This window comes from Rhodnius prolixus, unplaced genomic scaffold (assembly GCF_049639745.1).
Source record: "Rhodnius prolixus isolate KJV_2025 unplaced genomic scaffold, Rpr scaffold_5, whole genome shotgun sequence".
Classification (NCBI taxonomy): domain Eukaryota; kingdom Metazoa; phylum Arthropoda; class Insecta; order Hemiptera; family Reduviidae; genus Rhodnius; species Rhodnius prolixus.
Window position 1 is genome coordinate 10,335,303 of NW_027411624.1, and position 21,508 is coordinate 10,356,810.

At 33.2% G+C, this 21,508-nt stretch overlaps 1 protein-coding gene across 1 annotated transcript in view; it reads left to right on the forward strand.

Annotated features, from left to right (window-relative positions):
• dve (SATB1_N and homeodomain domain-containing protein dve) overlaps window positions 1–17,353 on the forward strand; it is a 227,324-nt gene extending 209,971 nt beyond the window's left edge. Inside the window, exons 6-11 of the mRNA XM_074137229.1 lie at window positions 6,031–6,270; window positions 6,380–6,499; window positions 7,808–7,946; window positions 8,042–8,253; window positions 10,749–11,111; window positions 13,390–17,353. Coding sequence (XP_073993330.1) covers window positions 6,031–6,270; window positions 6,380–6,499; window positions 7,808–7,946; window positions 8,042–8,253; window positions 10,749–11,111; window positions 13,390–13,737 — 1,422 coding nt within the window. The 3' untranslated portion in view covers window positions 13,738–17,353. The remainder of the gene's footprint in view (window positions 1–6,030; window positions 6,271–6,379; window positions 6,500–7,807; window positions 7,947–8,041; window positions 8,254–10,748; window positions 11,112–13,389) is intronic.
• Window positions 17,354–21,508: the final 4,155 nt, after the last annotated feature.

Sequence of the window (21,508 nt, forward strand, 5' to 3'; positions counted from 1 at the left end):
TGGCTAATTTCCAAAGATCTAACCTATAAATTTTATTCATGCGCAGAATTTCAAAAAAACAGTAAAGTATTTAGTACAGACGCAGGCTGTAAGTGCAGCTTCCAAATTAGGTGTCTTGCTTGGACTGGGGCGAATAGCAAACTTTACTTTGCTTTTAAATTGAATTAATATGAAGAAAAAGAAAAAACAAAATTTTAACCCCCCAAAAAAACCTTCTTCTTATTTGTGAATTAGGCCCATTTCTGGGCAAAGAATTATCCCTAATTCTATCCACTTCCCTACGGCTATCCCTAGGCTCCTTGAAGTTCAGTTAAAGCCAACGAATTTTTGAATCTTGTCTCCTCCATCTTAGATGGACGACCTCCAAATCCTTTTCTTAACCATTGGACATCATTGGTCCTTGAGTTTGTATCTCTACCTCCAGTTACTTGAGCCCTTTTCCCTGTGAATCCCCGTGTTTCTTACTTTGTCCTTCCTTTTAACATTCAGAATATGCTTCTTTCCATGGCTCTCTCTTTTGTTTTTAGTTATTAAATCCACATATTAACCAATAAATAAAATCCAAGTCCTGGAGACCGGAAATCGAACCCAGTTTACAGCTTTGCAGGCCTCGCCTTCATCCGCTCGGCTATCTTCGTGTCCAACTCTTACATTACACAGTTTTTAAAACCACAGTCCACTTTCTAAAAACCACTTTTTCGAATTCAAAAGACCCTAAACCTAATATTCCTTGCTGAAACTCGATTTTGAAAACGTATTATTAACGCAGCTTTTTCTCAATATCTCGTATTTAGAGAAGATAAAAATGGAATGGATTTGAAAATTCAAAGAAATTAATCAATTAAAAAGCACTTAGGTTGTTCGCTTATTCTGATTAATTTGTTAAAAAGGAGTTTTAAATCTGGGATATCACCAGGGATTATATTATATCAGTAAGACCTCATTTTTTTACTCCCTTAGAGGATTATTGGAGTATGAACAGCGGAAGGGAGTGAAACAAGTGAATTAAAAGAGAGAGAGAAATGTAAAAAAAGCAAAAAATAATTGTACATTACAAGTGTAGGCTCCCTGGGCAGAACAAAAGGCCAAGGTACAGTGAACAGCGAGAACGGAAAATCCAGGTTAAGTAGAGTTTAATAAGAATAAACTGTATGCTAATCCTCGCTTTGTTGCGTTATGTCTGCCATTTTGGCCGTTAAACAGTAAGGCTCAGAGAAATTTTAAATCTATTAAAGATATTATAACATCAGGAGAAGGGTAAACGCAGCCTAACCTTCCTTGGCCTCTGTTGATTTAAAGTTGTTCCTTAATACAGAAACTTAGCTCTTTCAACCCTCCCTCTATTTCACTTCCTTTGTACCTAAAGTCGGGTTTTCAGCTTTTTCCGTATTATGTTTCATCCCTCTTTACTTCCATAATTCCTTATTTAAATAATAACAGCTTTACATTTAATTGGATAAAATTTATTTATGTTTTGTATCGTAATTTTATTCTTACAACCTTCCGGCGTAAATACTACCTTCATCTCCGCGGGATAGAACGTAATAAATATTCTCCTTATATGAAAAAGTAATTAAGAAAAGAATAAAAGGGGTATGGAGATGGATTTCTGTAGGAGATTACTGAGAAAGATGAGAGAAAAGAGAAGTGATGGAAGTAAGAGTGGACATGACCGAGAATATTAGAGTTGAGAAGATTTCGCCGATTAGATTAGGCCAATTAAGATTCACGAATGGATGCCACCGGCGGAGTAGAAAGAGTAGAAAATTCCTTGACAATAAGTGGGTGGATAGAATTCTGGAAGAAATGGTGGCCGCAGTTTGGCTGACATAGCATTGACTTGGCTGTAAAATGTTGAAGAGTGCCTTAGCCTAAACGGTTCAACCCCAGAAGAGGAAGAAGACGATAGAAGAGTAAGCAGTAAGAAAATACTGTGTAATCATGCGCAGATATACTTCTCTTTTTTTTCGATAAGTTTACGCGCTTTGATTCACATTCTTTTGGTTCAAACTAAGTGGTTTAGAAAAATCTGCCTGAATATATTTCTATCTTTAAACAATAATAATAAAAAATGGTAGAAGCACATTGTAATTTAAAAATTAAGAACACAAAAGATTAAAAGAAATATAAACTAAAGGAATGATGAAATAATTATAATGTAGAGAAGAAAACAATACAAGATAATATGTTATATCAATAAAAAACAATAAAACTTTTAACAATGCTTAGACAAATTGAACTAACAAAAAAAGAGGCATTTGTCCTGAATTCATCGCGTACCATTTTTAGCTAAAAGAATTTTTTATTTATTCTTAAATTTACAGCTATTTAAACTAAAATTTTTATAAACAAAATAAAGAACAAAATATATACATACATAGCTCATCGCAGTTGAAAATGTTAATTACCATAAGGGTTTATTATTATTTGGATTTTGTTATTATTTATGAGATTCTCATCTTATTTATTAGCTATATCTTGTATTTACATGAAAATTAAAAGTTAAATAGCGTCTTCTCTTTTTTATATATTTGTTAGTTAGGACAATAACTAATAAATCTGTTAGGAAATCCTTGAGTTGTAAACTGAGGAGGGAAAAATGTATTCATGGCTTTTTAGTGGCATAACTAACAATTTTTTAACTTTGATTTTGATTTTGTTTCTTACTCGGCAAAGTATTGCTACCATTTTTATTGATTTGTGAGTTTTGAACCGGAAATATTTGTTTTAATTCCATGAAACGGAAGTAAAAGATAGTCGCCTCGGTGTCCACACCAGACTGTACAACAATACGAGGGTCGTTTGAAAAGTCCGTGCAAAGTCAGAGAGATAGCACCACTGGCGCGTATCGAGGTTATGTTTAGTTAGTAGCATCTCTTGGAAGAACACACACCAAGTTTCAGCCAGATCGGTCTATTTCTTTGTGTTTGGCATTCGTTTGAATCGAGGAAGTCGAGTGATTTTCAAAAAATGGACGAAAAAGAATTTCGTGTGTTGATTAAACACTATTTTATGAAAGGCAAAACGCCTCAGGAGACTAAAGAGAAGCTTGATAAACATTATGGTGACTCTGCACCTTCGATTAGAACAGTTTATAAGTGGTTTCAAAATTTTCGGAGTGGCCATATGGGCACAAGTGACGCTGAACGTTCTGGACGCCCTGTTGAGGTTACTACTCCAGAAATCATTGATAAAATCCATGATATGGTGATGGATGACAGAAGAGTGAAGGTGCGTGAGATTGCTAGTGCTGTGGGCATCTCGAATGAACGGGTACATAATATTTTGCATCAACATTTGGACATGACAAAGCTATCCGCAAGATGGGTGCCGCGATTGCTCACGCTTGACCAAAAACGAAATCGTGTGAAGTGTTGCAAGGACGGTTTGCAGCTGTTCCAGAAGAATCCGCAGGACTTTAAGCGTCGTTTCGTCACTGTGGATGATACATGGATACATCACTACACTCCTGAGACCAAAGAACAATCTAAACAATGGGTTACCAAGGGGGAATCTGCGCCAAAAAAGGCGAAGACCGTTCCTTCGGCCGGAAAGATTATGGCGACTGTCTTTTGGGATTCGCAAGGAATAATCCTCATCGACTATCTGGAAAAGGGTAAAACTATTACAGGTGCATATTATTCATCGTTATTGGACCGTTTGAAAACCGAGCTGCAAGAAAAACGCCCACGATTGGCCCACAAAAAAAGTCCTTTTCAATCACGACAACGCACCAGCTCATACCTCAGCAGTTGTGGTCGCAAAATTAATGGAAATAGGGTTCCAACTCGTTTCACATCCCCCCTATTCTCCAGACTTGGCTCCCTCGGACTACTATTTGTTCCCCAATATGAAGAAATGGCTGTCGGGAAAAAGATTTTATTCAAACGAGGAGGTGATTGCAGAAACGAATGGCTATTTTTCAGACTTGGACAAATCCTATTATTCGGAAGGGATCAACAAACTAGAGCAGCGTTGGACGAAGTGTATAAGCCTAAAAGGAGACTATGTTGAAAAATAAAAAAGGTTTACCCCAAAAAATGTAAGTAGTTTTTATTTTTGCACGGACCTTTCAAACGACCCTCGTAGAATCTATTGCCGTTGCAACTATAAAGACTGGCGAGAAAGATGTCGAAGTTCTGTTTAAACATGATGTTGCCATTTCACATTTTTATTTTATAATTTTTTATTGTGAATATATCTAGAGAAAGCAGTAAGAAAATCATAACAAATAATTCAGAATATTCATTAAAATATAATAATAAATTATAAAAAGTGTTTTATTACATTTGCGTATGTAACAAATTCATGTTATTGTTTTAAACAAGAATTATTGTAGGCTTTCTTTTTTAATACAAATTAAAAATTAATATTATAATATTAAGAACGGAATATAATAAAAGTAATAGCTTTTTTTTTATTCACTCAATAAACGCTTAATTAAAATTGCAAAATATATTTTAATTTAGTATAATTATGTTTGTAATAAGTATCAAGTTAGTCGTGTCTTCTTATATTTTATTAACATATTTTTTTTTCGAGGACTTTTTTGGTATTTCTAAAGTTATTAGCATGCATGCAATTGCATGTGCATTGAAGAGGGAGAGCGAGAAAAAAGAAGTTCTGGTGTGAAATAAGAGCTTTAGCTCCATCTATTGTTTTAGATTCCTCTAAGTAACCAAATTGAAAAACTATTCTGTAAATTAGCGAAGGCTATTAAAGCGAGGCATTCACTCACAATTGAAATCTTCTAGATTGGATCTGTAAAGAGATTAATCTTAGTTAGTCTTGTAGCTTTGGTTAGAGCGTTTGGATTGCTTGTATTTTCCAAAACTGTTGTAATTATACCATCGTAAGGTTTGTCGTACAACTTCAATTTCGGGTTAAGATAGGGGTCGGCAACCCGCGATTATTTTATCCAAATTGTGTGGCTCTTCAGTCTGTCCAAAATAAATTGTATATTTTAATTTTATTGAAACAAATGAAAATTCCATTTATTAAAGGTATTTTTTCAAAAATAATTTTAAATTCGATAGGTTAGAAATTGAATAGAATTATGCAATATCAAAATAAAGTACTTGATTTATATTGTAAGACTGCCGCCTTTTCATTCGTTATTATTTATTTTTTTATTTACGTATTTTTCGTACTTTGCAATATGTGAAAATAAATATATACCTAAAACAATTAAATGTTATTGAATATCATAAAATAATAATTTGCGAATACAAATGATCTACAGAGGTTTTTTACACCATCATCCTTGCGGCTCTTGGTAAGATTTATTAAAATTATTTAAGGAGAAATGGCTCTCTACTTAAAATAGGTTGCCGACCCCTGGGTTAAGACGATCGAGTCTTACAGTATGGAGAATAATAGCAACAATTTTGGGTGAAGTTTATTCCGTGAAGACTGTAAATTAACAAGCAATTGTCAGCCATTGAAGATTCATTTTTGTTTGAAGTACGCTTTCATAAATCTAGTGGACACTAGGGCGATCTTTGTTGTCATGAGGGTGCTAATGGAATAATGTTTCAGACCATCATATATCAATCATTTAATTCCATTGAACATAATCCATGATTATCAGTCATCATTGAGAGGAGAGTTTTGAAAAACCGGAAGTCTTTCTTTAAAACTTAACAAATTTCATCTTAATTTGAGAAAATTCTCTGTATTTCGAGCTGTTTTTATCGCTTCATGTCTGTAATACATTCATTTCGGTTAAAAAATATTCCGAATTTTCTTCGTATTAGTTTCCTTATGTCCGAAAAATGTCAGATGTTAAGAAGAACAGTATCCGAGGAAAATAATTGGTTGAAAGACCCAAATTACTAAATTTCAGAAGCTTATTGTGGGGGGCATCTAAACAATGAAATTTGTACAGCAATTGTTTGTATTTTGGTTGTGCCAACAGCAAACATACACAATAACAGCTGACTCTCTAGAAACCATTTAATTCCGGTGATAACTCTAATCGAAATACTATATCAGAAAAAAAAAAAAGGAAATCATCTTTTGCGCTTACAGAATCTTTTAACGCAACTGATAAGAAGCAGCGCCGGAGGACCACCAGTCGGAGGTGCTGGACAAGGTGTTACAGAACTTCCGTCCGAAGAAACACGCCGGAAGTTTGAACAGTGGTGGTCATTACAACAGGCCCGGATAGTTAGGCCACCAATATCTTGGTATTCTTCGCCGCCTCCACAGTTACACGAGAGGAAACCGTTAGAGAAGCCGGCAGAGAATCATGTCCACCCTGCGCTACAAGTAAGTTTGATTTTACAGACGGAGAAGCATTGACTTCTCACCGTTTGTTTTTTAAGGCAATTCCTTTCAAAAATAACGCTGTCTTTCTTCTTCTTCTTCTTCTTTGCAGACTGTACAAAGTCAATATCCGACACCCAAGACTAGAATGAGAACTAGTTTTGATCCAGAACTTGAATTACCAAAGTTGCAACGATGGTTTATGGAAAATCAGCATCCAAGTAGACAGCAGGTTGGTTTATAAAAAAAAAATAATCACCACACAGATGATTCTCTTTTTACGCTGCGTGACATTTACATCCAGGCTATCTTTTCAAACAAGTCGTGAAGCAATTATCGTTTCCAAATTTGCACAAATCGAGAAAAAAGTCGTAAAAAGGTGTATTTCCTAGTTATATGATAGTAGTCTATTGAAATAACGATTTCAATTCGTCTTTTACAGAATCCATAGCCAATATAAACTAAAGGTTTTAATGTAAAATGATACAAATTAAATTGTCGGGAATATGGGGGTCAGATGATACGTGAGAGGAAGCAGATCTTTTTTGAGAACTCGAAAATCTATTCAGCATAGTTCCACTTCCGCTCAACAGATTTTACTCAAACTTTGAACCTTTTTTACTTTACATTACGTAAATAGTAGATCAGTAAATTGTTCCGTAGCAGCATTTTAAAAGGAAACCCTAATTGCACTTCCCAAATAAATATCTTTGAGAAAAACATTTCTGATGAATAGATTAGTTTAAAATCTTGCAGGAAGTCAAAGAAAACTATTCGTGCAAATTGTTTTGAGGAAGTCGCAAAAAAACTAAGTAAATAAGAAATAAGTATTGATTTTATAAAAACTAAATATCCGGTTGTCAGAATTCAGGTGAAATCTTAATGTTAGAATCAATTATAGGCATTTCTGTGATTAAGTTTTTGTTATAATTTTTTCATAAGAACTAACAGACCATGTGTTAATAATAAATTGTAAGTTCAGGAAACTGTCAACAAACATGTATTTCCGCTGTAAATTGAAAAAAAATGTTTTGCGATTGTAATACTTATAAAAGCAGTAAAGAAAAATATTAATTAAAATAATAATAACAACGTCCGGTTTTAAGTTTTCATTTTAAGTACAGAATTTGAGGTCTCTTGAAGTCGTTAGATTTTCTTAGAAATAATAATGTTGCAGTAAATGAAAACATCTCAGTGGTTTGCTGAATTCCAACGCGGAGATCCCGGTTTCAAATACAGCTATTGGCTCTTAAATTGTCGTATCCCTAAAGAGATTCTTACAGTTCACTGTCTTATGAGGTGTCTATAACGAGTGAAATCTGTCCGGTACCGGCAGTACATTGAAAAAAGCTCCGGAAGCCAACGATCTAAGATATTGTCGCGTCTAAACTTTTCAATAAAATACAGTAATAATTACAGAAATTAATTAGTAGTTGAATTTTAATTAATAAAATTAAGAAAGCGTAAAAATATTTATCTAAATTTAAAATTACTTCAATTGTAACTTTATTAGAGATTTAACTGTTTTGTACCTTTTTAGATTCAGCAATATGTAAGAGAATTGAACAGTTTAGAATCTAGGCGTGGCAGAAAACCATTGGACGTAAATAATGTCGTCTATTGGTTCAAAAATGCCAGAGCCGCACAAAAACGGGCAGAAGTTCGTAGTCTAACTCCAGGTAAGGTGATTTTGTTCATTTCTATCTTTTTTAAGTTACCAAAACAGTTCACCTAAATTTGTCTTATATGAGTATGTTCCTTCTGGTTTTTCCAGGCATGCATTGCCAGTTATTATTGAATGGCTATAACAGTAACAGCCAGAGTCCAAGTGATAATGCCATGTTGGCTAAAAGCCCGGCTAGCACCAATCAGGATGACGAGGAAGACCTAGAACCACATTCGCCGGTACCGCTCTCTTTAACCACCAACAGAAGTCCGTCGCCGGCGAACAAAGAACCACCATCGCCTGCCGTGGATACAACCCAGGTTAGTCCGCCTGTTTGTGGGAGTCATTTCTTTTTTTTCTATCTACTTCTTCGCTCTAGCAATATTACTTCAGCCATGCAGATCTCATTACGAAGTGATCCATCCATGCCTTGTCTCTTAGTTTTCTACTATTTTAGTCCGGTTCATTAAATTCATTATTTCACTTAATCGTATTCAACCAACTGTGTCCATACTTCCCGGAAATAACTAAAAATCCTTTAAAGTGTCCCATTATTTCATGCATAGCATTCACTATGGTGCTGAATTAAACAAGTTCATTATTATTATATCATTTTTTATCGGCTCTTTGTTTTTACCATTAAGTTATCCTTACTACAAAAACAAAAAATAGTGGATCGATGTTTTGACGTCTTTACGTTTCCCAAAAATTTAGTACAATGATTTCTACTTTTTCTAATTGTGCAGATTTTTAGTTAGTTCGATTTTTTAATTTATAGAACTGGAATTTTAAAAAATTTAGGACGTTTTTGTACATATAATGCCGTTATTTTTTTCGTTGCCTTAAAGCGTGCTTTCGGATTCGTTCTATCAACGTTATTTGTTTGCTAATGAATTGTACTGCATTACGACCAAAATAGATCTATCGAGTCCAGTTCTGATTCCATGACATCCCCTGGTGAAGAAACCACTCATCTAGGTTCTCTAGATAAATTTGACGAAAAGCCATAGGAGTTGCTAGTCAAGAAGTACCAATTTCTGGTGGCCAATACACGCTCCAATTCCCACCCAAGATATTCTGAAGAAGAATCCTCCAAATTAAAATAAGCTGGGTATGATGCCAGGTAAAGTATAATACCCAGTCAGCACGTGGTAACTATCTCCAGGCTGTTCAAGAGAAACCAGGGCCGACAGTTGAGGATAACTACTTTCTTAACCCTTGTAAGTCCCTACAAACAATACAGCGTACTCCTTCAATGATATACTCGTAAGGTCAATCAGTTGGTCAACTTGAAAAAAAAAAAAATATACATAACAAGGAATGAGTCATTCTGTAGTCTGCCATTTACATAAATTGACATTTTTCTGTCAATGACCGACGATATTATAAAAATCCATCAAAAGTGACGAAAGTTTAATATAGATTAAATAATATTAAAATTCCGGGTTTAAAGGAAATGACGTGTTATCCGAAAGTTTTTTACAGTTTTCCGCCATTCTTTTAAACCAGTTCAACTGAAACCTCCTAAATTGCCTATTCAAAGAATTGCACGCGGTATTACCATCTATTTTAACGTTAGTTAGAACCAACTTGTTAGGTATAAGACACCATTACTGCTCTTCGTCGACTAGTGCGATGAAGTAAGATATCACCTAGGCTTCACTGAATGTAGTAACTAATAAGACAATAACATGTGCCATCTAGTTCGAGTGGCTTCCTAATGAAGAAGAAAACTGAATTTAGGGGCGCCACTGACCATCGTAGTCTATGCGGCCAAATAAAATCGCGCGATAGTAAAATACCCAAGTTTAAAAAAGAAACTACTGCATTGGAAGTGCGAATCTCCCTTAAGATTTCCTGCAGCTTGGTACCAACTGCTCAGGGTCCTTCATTTTAAATTTCACTGAAGAAAATTGATTATAGGGAGAGGTTCTCTGAAGACACTCTTTCTTCAAGAGTCCTGTTAGAAATACGTATACAGGGTGATCCATTTAAAACTCACCAATCGCTAATAACTTTTTAGGAAGGCGGAATTCCGAAAAAACCCATGAAGTAAACTATAAGTTTTTTTGGGTCTAGTTTTTAAATTTTCCACCCCCAATGCTGTATCTTCATTTTTGGCGAAGTTACGGCCAAAAACCTGTTTGGGGTTTTATAAGGACCACTGGTTTTGACAATGATTATGAAAACTACATAAAAAAAACTGTGAAAAATGACGTTAATCCCGTTTTGATATCCCTAATATTAGTCGAGATATTTAAGATCGAAGTTACAATTTTATCTTATTCGTGAATGGTTTTCAATATTAATTTTCCTCCAGAAATACACGTTTTGGGAGGTTCTCTGACTGCAAAAAATGTTATTGGTAACGTAAAGTAAAAAAATAATAATAATTGAAGATTTTAAAACATTTAGTGTAACTTAATGGCTTTAGGTGAATCAGGGATAAATTTGTTTTATCATCAAATAAAAGCAATTAGCACATTATTTTGATGCACCCAGTATGCAAGACTTCTTGACGTATGATTACGGTAAAAATATCTTACCAAGGATGGACGGTGTTGATCTAGTGGTCAAGAGCGTGGCTTTGTAAGTGGGAGATCCCTAGTTCGAATCCCGCGTATGCAGTCATTCCTATTACTTAAATAATCATAATACTTTTTTTTTTAAATAAAGTGTGGTAATACGCGACTATTTTGTGGTAGAAGGGATGTAATAAGTTATCGTAGAGTATTTACTAAAACGTGTTAACAAAAGTAGTTTTTTGGTAAAAGTTTTTCGATTGATTATTGATAAAAATTTATTTTGAATTTAGGCGGAAGATGGTAAAGAGGAACGTACAGATGCACATACACATCCACCATCGGAGACTGATACCCAGAATAACAACAGTAGTAACAATAACAACAACAATACAACGCTACAAGTGACCAAAGAGGAACAACAAGACATATCAGAAGATGAAGAGGAAGAAATGGAGGAGAGTATATCGGAGAATGAGGAGGCCGGCAAAGAGGAGAAGCTGGAGAACAAAGGGGAAGGTGGAGTGTCCAGTGAGGGAGGTGGACCACGGCCTGGGTTTCCTCTGGTACCCAACTCCATGTTTAGTCACAGTATTATGTATATGAGTCATTACTTTCCGGGACTGACTCCGCCACCATCGCATCATCATCCGCAGGTAAAAAAGAAACCCTCTTCTGTTTGTTTGGTTTTACAAGTTTTTAAAACATTTTTAGAGGATGGTAATAATCGCCGAACATAACCTGGTTTATTTAATGGGTTTTTACCCTTTGGGAAATGCTTAGGAGACTTAACCTTCTCCAATACATGTCCAGAACGTTTCCTATTTCTCTACAAGATCTACTTTTCATCTTAAGTCACGATACGACTTCAAATGGACTGTTTTTTTACTGTACTAATCCTGGAAAGAACATACTTAAAAAAAAGAGACAACATTCACCGATCTTTAAAATCTCGAAGCATACCCATTTTCTAGTTTTACCCAGTTTTCCTGTGCGTTTTAAAACCAACAAAACTGTTTGCCTTTCAGTAACATTTGAGACGGATCAGCTTCCCATAATAATCGCTAAAAACTAAAACATCATTTTCGATTAGCATAGGTTCGAAGTCAAAAATTTTCCAGACCGAAATCTTAGAACCATCCTTTGTCCAAAACTATTGGTTTACCCTTAACAGCATAGAGTTTTTTGTAGCCGTTTCAATAAAGCTTTGCCCAAGGTTTGAACTTATGAAAGAAAATCGTCTAAAATTGCATCCTGGATTTGTTAAAAATAATAATAATAAAGAAAGAAAGATAGGCGTCACGATAGCCGAGCGGTTAAAGGCGAGTCCCGCAAGCCTAAGTATTGTGGTATTAGTATCGATTCCCGGTTTATGCCTTGGATATTATTTAATGTTTAATATGAAATTTATAGTAACGTGTGTTAGCTAGTCGCCTGCGTACTAAGTTGGTAGTTGGACGTAAAGCCTGCCTGAAAAAATAGGCAATACTTTTTTTTTTTTTTAATGAAAAAAATGGCAGAAAATTTAGGCCATCTTTCCAACAGCATTCATTTTGAATAGTATGCATGTCAAAACTTGCAAAATAACCCTTTCAATCCGTCACCCAGTTACATATAAAAATCTGTAGATTTATAGTTAACGTGAGCTAAAATTTGGCGTCTAGCTCACACACTGACAAACTTTGGCTCATCGTCACAAGTCTTTTGATTAATTAAAATTTCTTCAAATTTACGCTCTCTGAAAAGTTTAAAATTAACTAAATTATTTTGGAGAATTAACCAGCAATTTAATGATCTGCTAATTGCATTTACTTAAGTGAACTAATAAATGGTAAAACAAAATTATTTATGGATACCAAATACCTCAAAATATCTCTGCTGGTTTGTAAAAAGTGGAATGAATAAAGCTTGAAGCTTTTTATCAATGTGTGTATGTGGCATTAACCTTCCTAATTCTCTGGATCATAACACTGAATACATTATGAATGTAAATTTCTTTTTTATAGCATTTCATTGTAATTAATCTTAAATTTAAAACAGCTTAAAATGGGATTAGCATTCCATATTAACGCTTGACAGAGATTCATTGTTAAATTGCATGATACTTTTTTATTTATTTATTTTTTAAACAATTTTATTATAATTTTCATATATTCTGCTTTTGGTTATGCCGGTTAAAAGAACTCGATTTTTTTTTTAAGAAAGAATAATATTTACTTGGATTGTGGATCCTCAATTAGTTTATTTATTTATTTTATTTTATTTTTTGGTATTGCTGTGAATTTCATCTGGTGTTGGATAATGGAACTAAATATTTAGAAAAGGGTCATCCCTAAAAACCAGAGGCTTAAAAACTAGTTATTTTTATCAGCGTAACTTGAGGCCTCCAATCTTCTTAAAAGTAACATCCTCTTCCTATCCTCCTCCAGAGCTGGCAGGATACTTAGGGCCCTTCAAAGACTAACGGCTTATGTGGCCAACACCCACCTCAAGACTTATCAACTACTGATATATATATTTTTTTTATTGATACGTAACAATATACTGACTTCTCGAAAGATGGTTCTGAAAGGTGGATGAAGCTGAAGTGACTAATAGACTGGTCACTTCCATGGACTAGAGTTGTGTGGGGAACGGCCAAGTTGGACAATCTTTTTTTGTTTAAATTAAAAATAGTTGCGATAAAGTAGCACGAGCAGTTGGCGCGCACCAATCCTAGATGGTGAAGGTTGGACGCTTCTTAGGTAAATGGAGTAACTTGCTATCCCAATGTGAGCGGAAAACGTTCGAGAAAAGAATCAGTTATCGCTGAAACAGTCGTTACGCCATAAAACAAATAGAATAATAATAACATTAAATCTTAATCTATTTTAAGTTCATTCTTTAATTTAAAAAAAAGATTCAATAATTTTTTGTTCTTGTTTCTTGTTACAGGTCAATCTATCAGCATTGGCGGATGAACGTCGTAAAAGAAATCGTACATTTATCGATCCAGTGAGTGAAGTTCCTCGTTTAGAACAATGGTTTGCATTAAATACACATCCATCGCATAATCTAATATTAAAATATACGGATGATTTGAATCGTATGCCATATAGGCAAAAATTTCCACCATTAGAGCCGAAAAATGTACAATTTTGGTTTAAAAATCGTCGGGCAAAATGTAAAAGATTAAAAATGTCATTGTTCGATAGTCCGACGACGAATCCAATGCAACAACCATCACCATATCATCACCATCTTTCTGCAGCATTGTCTGGTGAACATTATTCGGCGCATTAAATTTTAAATATTTATTATTTGTTATCTTTAAAGCCGATACTAGTATTTTCTAAAAATAAAAAAACAGGGAGATTTAAACAAAAGTTTTCACATGCATCCAAGTTTGTTTTTCCGGGTTATGGTTCAAATGAGTATTAAATTTTTGGTATTTATTTATTTTTTCTTTTTTAAAGAAAGAGGTTTCTTTCTTTTGTTAATTGGTTAATGAAATATATGTGCTAGAAACAATGTTAGGATGCAAGATGCTTTGGCAAATGTAACTTTAAAGATGAATTTTTATTATTGCTAAATCACCAAAGATTTTACATATTTTTTAACATTTAAAATAAGTATTTTTCATTTTTATTTTTATTTTTCTAAATATTTGGCAGTTTGGAAAGTTTGTGTCTTACTAGATGGACTATTTCCAAATTCATATTATTAATCTTAATTTATAGAAATTAATAGTATCAGATATTAGGCAAAAAAATAAATAGAAAAATCAATTTCAGTCGCCATGTCTAAAATTATTTGTTTATAAATAAATAAATTAATAAAATATTCCGAGCGATGAAATCTCGTAGACAAATTATTATTTTTAAATCATAACAATTTATTAGGGTTGTACAAATTGTGGTAAACACGCAATGAAGTGTTAAAAAAAAAAAATCCTTCAGAAACAGAATCGTCTCCCAACAGCTTCCCTCCTGTATGGGGGGATACGTCATCACCCCACTAAAGCTCCCCCAAATACAACACCTCTGTAGGTGAACTAAGTTTTTTTAAATCTTTTCCCTACTAGAGAATTGGTGGAAATATTTTTAAGGGTAAGCTGGACTGAATAAAGGGGAAGGCAAGGCTGTTCAGCTGTTGAAGATAGGTTTTTAATAGTCTTTAAATTATTGGTAATAAATAAAAAAAAAAGAATCTTCAGTATTCTTTGAGTGAAAGCGATGGCATCATAGATGGTAGATGGTCCAGGAAAGTAGCATTCCTACTGTTGTATCTGATAGAGCTGTTGCCATGGAGACTCGTTCATCACGATTTCTTAAAAGTAAAATTAGGAATCTGTCTTCAGATTTTCTATTTCATCTTTTCTTCACAACAGAATAAAGATAGGCGAAGATTCTAAATAAAATATCTGCTTGATTTTTTGTTTTGTTCCAAATTAAGCCATCATCTGTATTGAATTTGCATCTCAACCAAGTTGGTCAGAAATCCCCTACAACGCCGAGACTCCCAGGTCTGTTGTAGCATTTACTGATTTAAGCATCCTCTTTATTGTGGTCTGTATAAAAAATATATGAATCTGATGAAGAGGTTTCTGTTCAAAGAATGAAGGCTTATTAATAAGCTTTACACTTCTTTGGACTTATGGTTTCTTTGCAGTGCTTACAGTAACTTACAGACTTACACACAATACTATTAAACTATGTAACTTAACGATCAGTTTTGTTTTTTGTTAAACTTCTTGTTAATATTAACAGAACTGCTTTTAATTACCACTAGTAGAACCAATGAAATACAAATACAAGGACAGCATTCACTGTCGGCCAAGGAGAAATCAACTGGTGACTGTTCACAATACTTCAGAGAACACTAGCCCAATGAAACCCTTGATTTTGTGGCTGATATCTCAGTCGTCGAGATGAATGGAGTTGGTTTCAAGAATAGTGATGTCATGCGAGAAGGGAGTAAAATTTGCGATAACGTGTTCGTGTTAGGTCATTGATGTAAGGAGACTGAAGCTCGAAATGGAATGCCAGATTGGTTATTTAAGAAAAAGGGCATTAGTATACCGAGGAGTATTTAAAAAAAAAAATTAAAAGATTGGTAAGCGATGGAATTTAAACGTTTAGTTCAGCTTCTTAACTCGAGTTCGTAAGTCCAGATTGGTTTCAAAAGTAGTTGCTAGAGTAGTACTTTATTACCAGTAATTAGATTATATGGTGACATTCTTCCACTTCAATTCTTTCACTTGTATTGGTCTAGAGTTTGTCTACACGGTACTTCACTGTACCAAAGAACCTTTCTAGGATTTAATAATAACTTGCGATGACTTGTAGCAGTGTGTCAAGTATTAAAAAGATCGATTTTGCCAAAAGATTCGAAGGTAACATCTCGTGAGTAAAGGCAATTTTTTAGCCTGAAGACATGGTCAAGATCTTTTGATGACAGATTTTATTTTACTCCTAAATCTTTTGGTGGAACCATACACTATGAAATCCATACCGTACTCTGGGCGAAAAACCAAAATACTGTGAATTAATTTAACAAAATGCTGGATTAAATAATGAGTACAGTTTTTTTTTTTAAAGAAAGAACATTCCAGGCAAGCCAAATATTTTATTAAAAGAAAAAAGATCCTGAGTAGTCTGTTGTACAAATTAATTATCATTTTTCTTTAATTTTTTATTTTTCATGTTACCTTTAAAATAAAATCTCATTTGAGCCTACATTTTTCTTTTGTGTTTTTTTAAAAAAATAATAGGCTTCGATTGATAGGCAACAATCATTTTTAAATGTGTTTTTTTTATAAATATACCTAATAAATAAATTAATTATTTTTAAGGAAATTAAGAGAATTTAAAATGAATGAATTAAATGAAAGAAAGACATCAGTCCTATCCCCAGGCAGAACTTTTTAACAAAATAAATCCTAAATATAAATTTATATCGTAGCAATTAAATTCAAATCACATTAAGAAAAAAATAAAAAATATTATAAAATTAATGCAACACCCTAAATGTATAGTATTATTCCCTAAAATTTAAAAAAAAATCTTCAATGAGTATCGATCTCTGTTCGTTTAATTTTCGTTTTTATTATTTCTTATTATTATTATAATTATTATTTTTTAAATTGATCTCTCTATGATAATAATATTAATAATACATTCCAAAAATGTGATTGGCAGCTCCAATATATATATATTTTTCTCTTCTTCTTTTATTGAATTTAATGAAATATTGTATATTGTTGAATTTTGCTTAAAATAAATGTACAAAAGATTTTTAAAAAAAATTAAAAAAAACAAGGTTCTTTTTTGTCATTCTTTGTTTTGTAATTATTTGTTATTATTTTACCTTTGTTCAAATTTTAATATATTTTTTTTTCTTTGTTCTCTTCTTTGTTTTAATTGACTGATCGTTTATACATGCCCACTCCCCATTCTTAACGTGTATTTGTATTATGTACTGTGTTCAAATATGTACCAAAGATATATATATATAATATAAAATAATTAAATGATGGAAGAGGTAAAGGAAAACAAAAAAGATAAAAATATATACAAAAAAGGTATTGCTTAATCCCCGTGTTAGAACAAAATTTAAATTTAAAATAAAACAGTATAAAAAGAAAATATTAGAATTGTTAGGAAAATTTTGGCTCTTGGAATTTTTCTTTATTTAATTTTCTAGTGTTTAAGATTTTTCTTTTTCTTTTTTGTTTAAATTATATTTTGACTGTGAATAGATTATATATATATATAATCATATATATATGTATAATTAATGGTAATATAAATGTTTATTGTTAATCTGTATATTTGATATAAAGTATGTATTTGTATTTACAATATATACATATGAAATTATAAATATATATACAAATATAAATAATGATTATGTTAAATTGAGAAGAAAAAAAAATATATGTGATTGTAAATAATAAATCATACCCTTAATATGTTTGTAGACTTATATTTTTATTAGTAATGCCCTTTCTATATGCTACGGCCCTACAATAGTTCTTTGGTCTCCTCTGATTCTACATCAATCAGTGCTCAAGCCAATCTTAATGGCTCTATAAGAGTTCTTTGGTCTTCTTCAGAACCTCTGCAATCCGTTCCTCGAGCTAAAGTAAGAAGTCATTTACTTCTTCTCGCTTCCATTTCTCTCAAGAATTTCACTAATTTCCTATCTCATCTAGGTTTCCTATCTTCCAGCTAGGCGGAATAGAGCTAGGGCTACCCGCCTGCAGAGTTTGAACCTTTTGCCTTAGATCTTGGGGGAATTATAGTTATTAAGGCAGGAACGGCTAAAACTGAACTTAGGGCTGTAATTCCGAGATCTGCACAGAGCAGTCAGTACCCGCCTCCTATGTTGGTTTCATATTTATGTTGACGGAACGGCACTAGTTGCTTTGCGAAATACAAAGCTGTTATTTATTCATCTGCTAATTAAGCTGACAACATCTGAAGATAAGTTTACCACAACTTTTTTATGGCTTAGACTACTGTGAGCTACTACAAGTCTGTTGAAGAATGTATGAATCAGGATTTAAGAAAGAGCTGTCTGATGGTGTCTAATTTACAAGTGTAAAAGCCAAACATTTCTAAAATGCCGATCGTAATCTCGAAATTTAAGCGATTTTTGCGTCACTACTTCAAAAGAAACCTGATAAATTTTACTTCAAACTCTGAATTTGGAAAACATATTTCTTCTTTGATTCTCATCACTGTTGGATATTTTCAGTAACTTGAAATGACAATTTAAAAGGAAGCGTCCCCTTATCCTTTCCCTAAAATTTTCTCAGTAAAATTTCAATTACAATAAAAGTTAAAGATGATAGAGAATGTCATCTGGTACAATTAGTTTAGAAAATTTGAGGAAGCCATATTTGTGTGAAAAAAGCTGTAAGAAATAAAAAAAACATTCTGAGGTGCCCCCAGTTTAAGAATTTTTGTTTTGTAACTCAGAATTTTAGAACACATAAAATCCTTAATAATAAGTACTTAAGTAATTAGTACATAACTCCGAAAATGGCACTTATAAAATGAGAAGCTTCTACTCTCTCTTTCCCCAAAGTGCCACTAATCGTATGTTTCTGGAGTAATGTTACAAAAAAAAAAGGATGTAAAACTAAAGAAGTGCCAGGAGCATGAAGAAATTAAAGGAAACTGCTGAAGCGGATTGGAAAATATCTCAAAATTATTGAAAATCCGTTCAATAACGCCCCTTTCCGGTTGAGGAGTTTTCTTTAAACTAGCGATTTTGTTAGGGTCTTTAACCCTTATTGAAGTACATAGTAAGTATATATATATATACACGTCATAACATGTCCGCCAAAACCCTTCTTTCAAATCCATATCGCTTACTAAAAAAGAGGTTTGAAAACAATCCTAGAGTGGTTGCTATGTAAGCTTGCCAAAATCTTGGACTAACGACTTCCATCAATATGGTCGTCGTTTCACTGCACTAACATGTCTGGATGCACTTATGTGCACAAATGTTTGCACAATTTCTTTCATCTCTTATCTTTTTTGCTTCCAATTGGATCATTCCAATGGTTTTTACTTCTTGCTTTTAAAAATATATCGACCCAATATGTACATCTAGCATTGGCCTTAATATTAACTATCAAATGCAGAAACAGCAGAAATCTATTGAAATTAGGAGAGTATTTCCACTTTTTCCTTTGGTTTTTACTCCATGTCCTTTAAAATAGATCGACCCAACATGTACCATCTATCATTGGCCTTAATATTAACTTTCAAATGCAGAAACAACAGAAATCTATTGAAATTAGGAGACTATTTCCACTTTTTCCAATGGTTTTTACTTCGTGTTCTTTGAAATAGATCGACCCAACATGTACCATCTATCATTGGCCTTAATATTAACTTCCAAATGCAGAAACAGCAGAAATCTATTGAAATTAGGAGACTATTTCCACTTTTTCCAATGGTTTTTACTTCGTGTTCTTTGAAATAGATCGAACCAACCTGTACAATCTAGGGTTGACACTAATTGTAACTATCAAATGCAGAAACAGCAGAAATCTATTGAAATTAGGAGACTATTTCCACTTTTTCCAATGGTTTTTACTTCGTGTTCTTTGAAATAGATCGAACCAACCTGTACAATCTAGGGTTGACACTAATTGTAACTATCAAATGCAGAAACAGCAGAAATCTATTGAAATTAGGAGAGTATTTCCACTTTTTCCTTTGGTTTTTACTCCATGTCCTTTAAAATAGATCGACCCAGCATGTAACATCTAGCATTGGCCTTAATATTAACTATCAAATGTAGAAACAACAGAAATCTATTGAAATTAGGAGACTATTTCCACTTTTTCCAATGGTTTTTACTTCGTGTTCTTTGAAATAGATCGAACCAACCTGTACAATCTAGGGTTGACATTAATTGTAACTATCAAATGCAGAAACAGCAGAAATCTATTGAAATTAGGAGACTATTTCCACTTTTTCCAATGGTTTTTACTTCGTGTTCTTTGAAATAGATCGAACCAACCTGTACAATCTAGGGTTGACATTAATTGTAACTATCAAATGCAGAAACAGCAGAAATCTATTGAAATTAGGAGACTATTTCCACTTTTTCCTTTGGTTTTTACTCCATGTCCTTTAAAATAGATCGACCCAACATGTACCATCTATCATTGGCCTTAATATTAACTTTCAAATGCAGAAACAGCAGAAATCTATTGAAATTAGGAGACTATTTCCACTTTTTCCTTTGGTTTTTACTCCATGTCCTTTAAAATAGATCGACCCAACATGTACCATCTATCATTGGCCTTAATATTAACTTTCAAATGCAGAAACAGCAGAAATCTATTGAAATTAGGAGACTATTTCCACTTTTTCCAATGGTTTTTACTTCGTGTTCTTTGAAATAGATCGACCCAACATGTACCATCTATCATTGGCCTTAATATTAACTTTCAAATGCAGAAACAGCAGAAATCTATTGAAATTAGGAGACTATTTCCACTTTTTCCAATGGTTTTTACTTCGTGTTCTTTGAAATAGATCGAACCAACCTGTACAATCTAGGGTTGACATTAATTGTAACTATCAAATGCAGAAACAGCAGCAATCCATTGAAACTAGGAGAGTATTTCCACTTTTTCCAATGGTTTTTACTTCGTGTTCTTTGAAATAGATCGAACCAACCTGTACAATCTAGGGTTGACACTAATTGTAACTATCAAATGCAGAAACAGCAGCAATCCATTGAAATTAGGAGAGTATTTCCACTTTTTCCAATGGTTTTTACTTCGTGTTCTTTGAAATAGATCGAACCAACCTGTACAATCTAGGGTTGACACTAATTGTAACTATCAAATGCAGAAACAGCAGCAATCCATTGAAATTAGGAGAGTATTTCCACTTTTTCCTTTGGTTTTTACTCCATGTCCTTTAAAATAGATCGACCCAGCATGTAACATCTAGCATTGGCCTTAATATTAACTATCAAATGTAGAAACAACAGAAATCTATTGAAATTAGGAGACTATTTCCAATTTTTCCAATGGTTTTTACTTCGTGTTCTTTGAAATAGATCGAACCAACCTGTACAATCTAGGGTTGACATTAATTGTAACTATCAAATGCAGAAACAGCAGAAATCTATTGAAATTAGGAGACTATTTCCACTTTTTCCAATGGTTTTTACTTCGTGTTCTTTGAAATAGATCGAACCAACCTGTACAATCTAGGGTTGACATTAATATTAACTTCCAAATGCAGAAACAGCAGAAATCTATTGAAATTAGGAGACTATTTCCACTTTTTCCAATGGTTTTTACTTCGTGTTCTTTGAAATAGATCGAACCAACCTGTACAATCTAGGGTTGACATTAATTGTAACTATCAAATGCAGAAACAGCAGAAATCTATTGAAATTAGGAGACTATTTCCACTTTTTCCTTTGGTTTTTACTCCATGTCCTTTAAAATAGATCGACCCAACATGTACCATCTATCATTGGCCTTAATATTAACTTCCAAATGCAGAAACAGCAGAAATCTATTGAAATT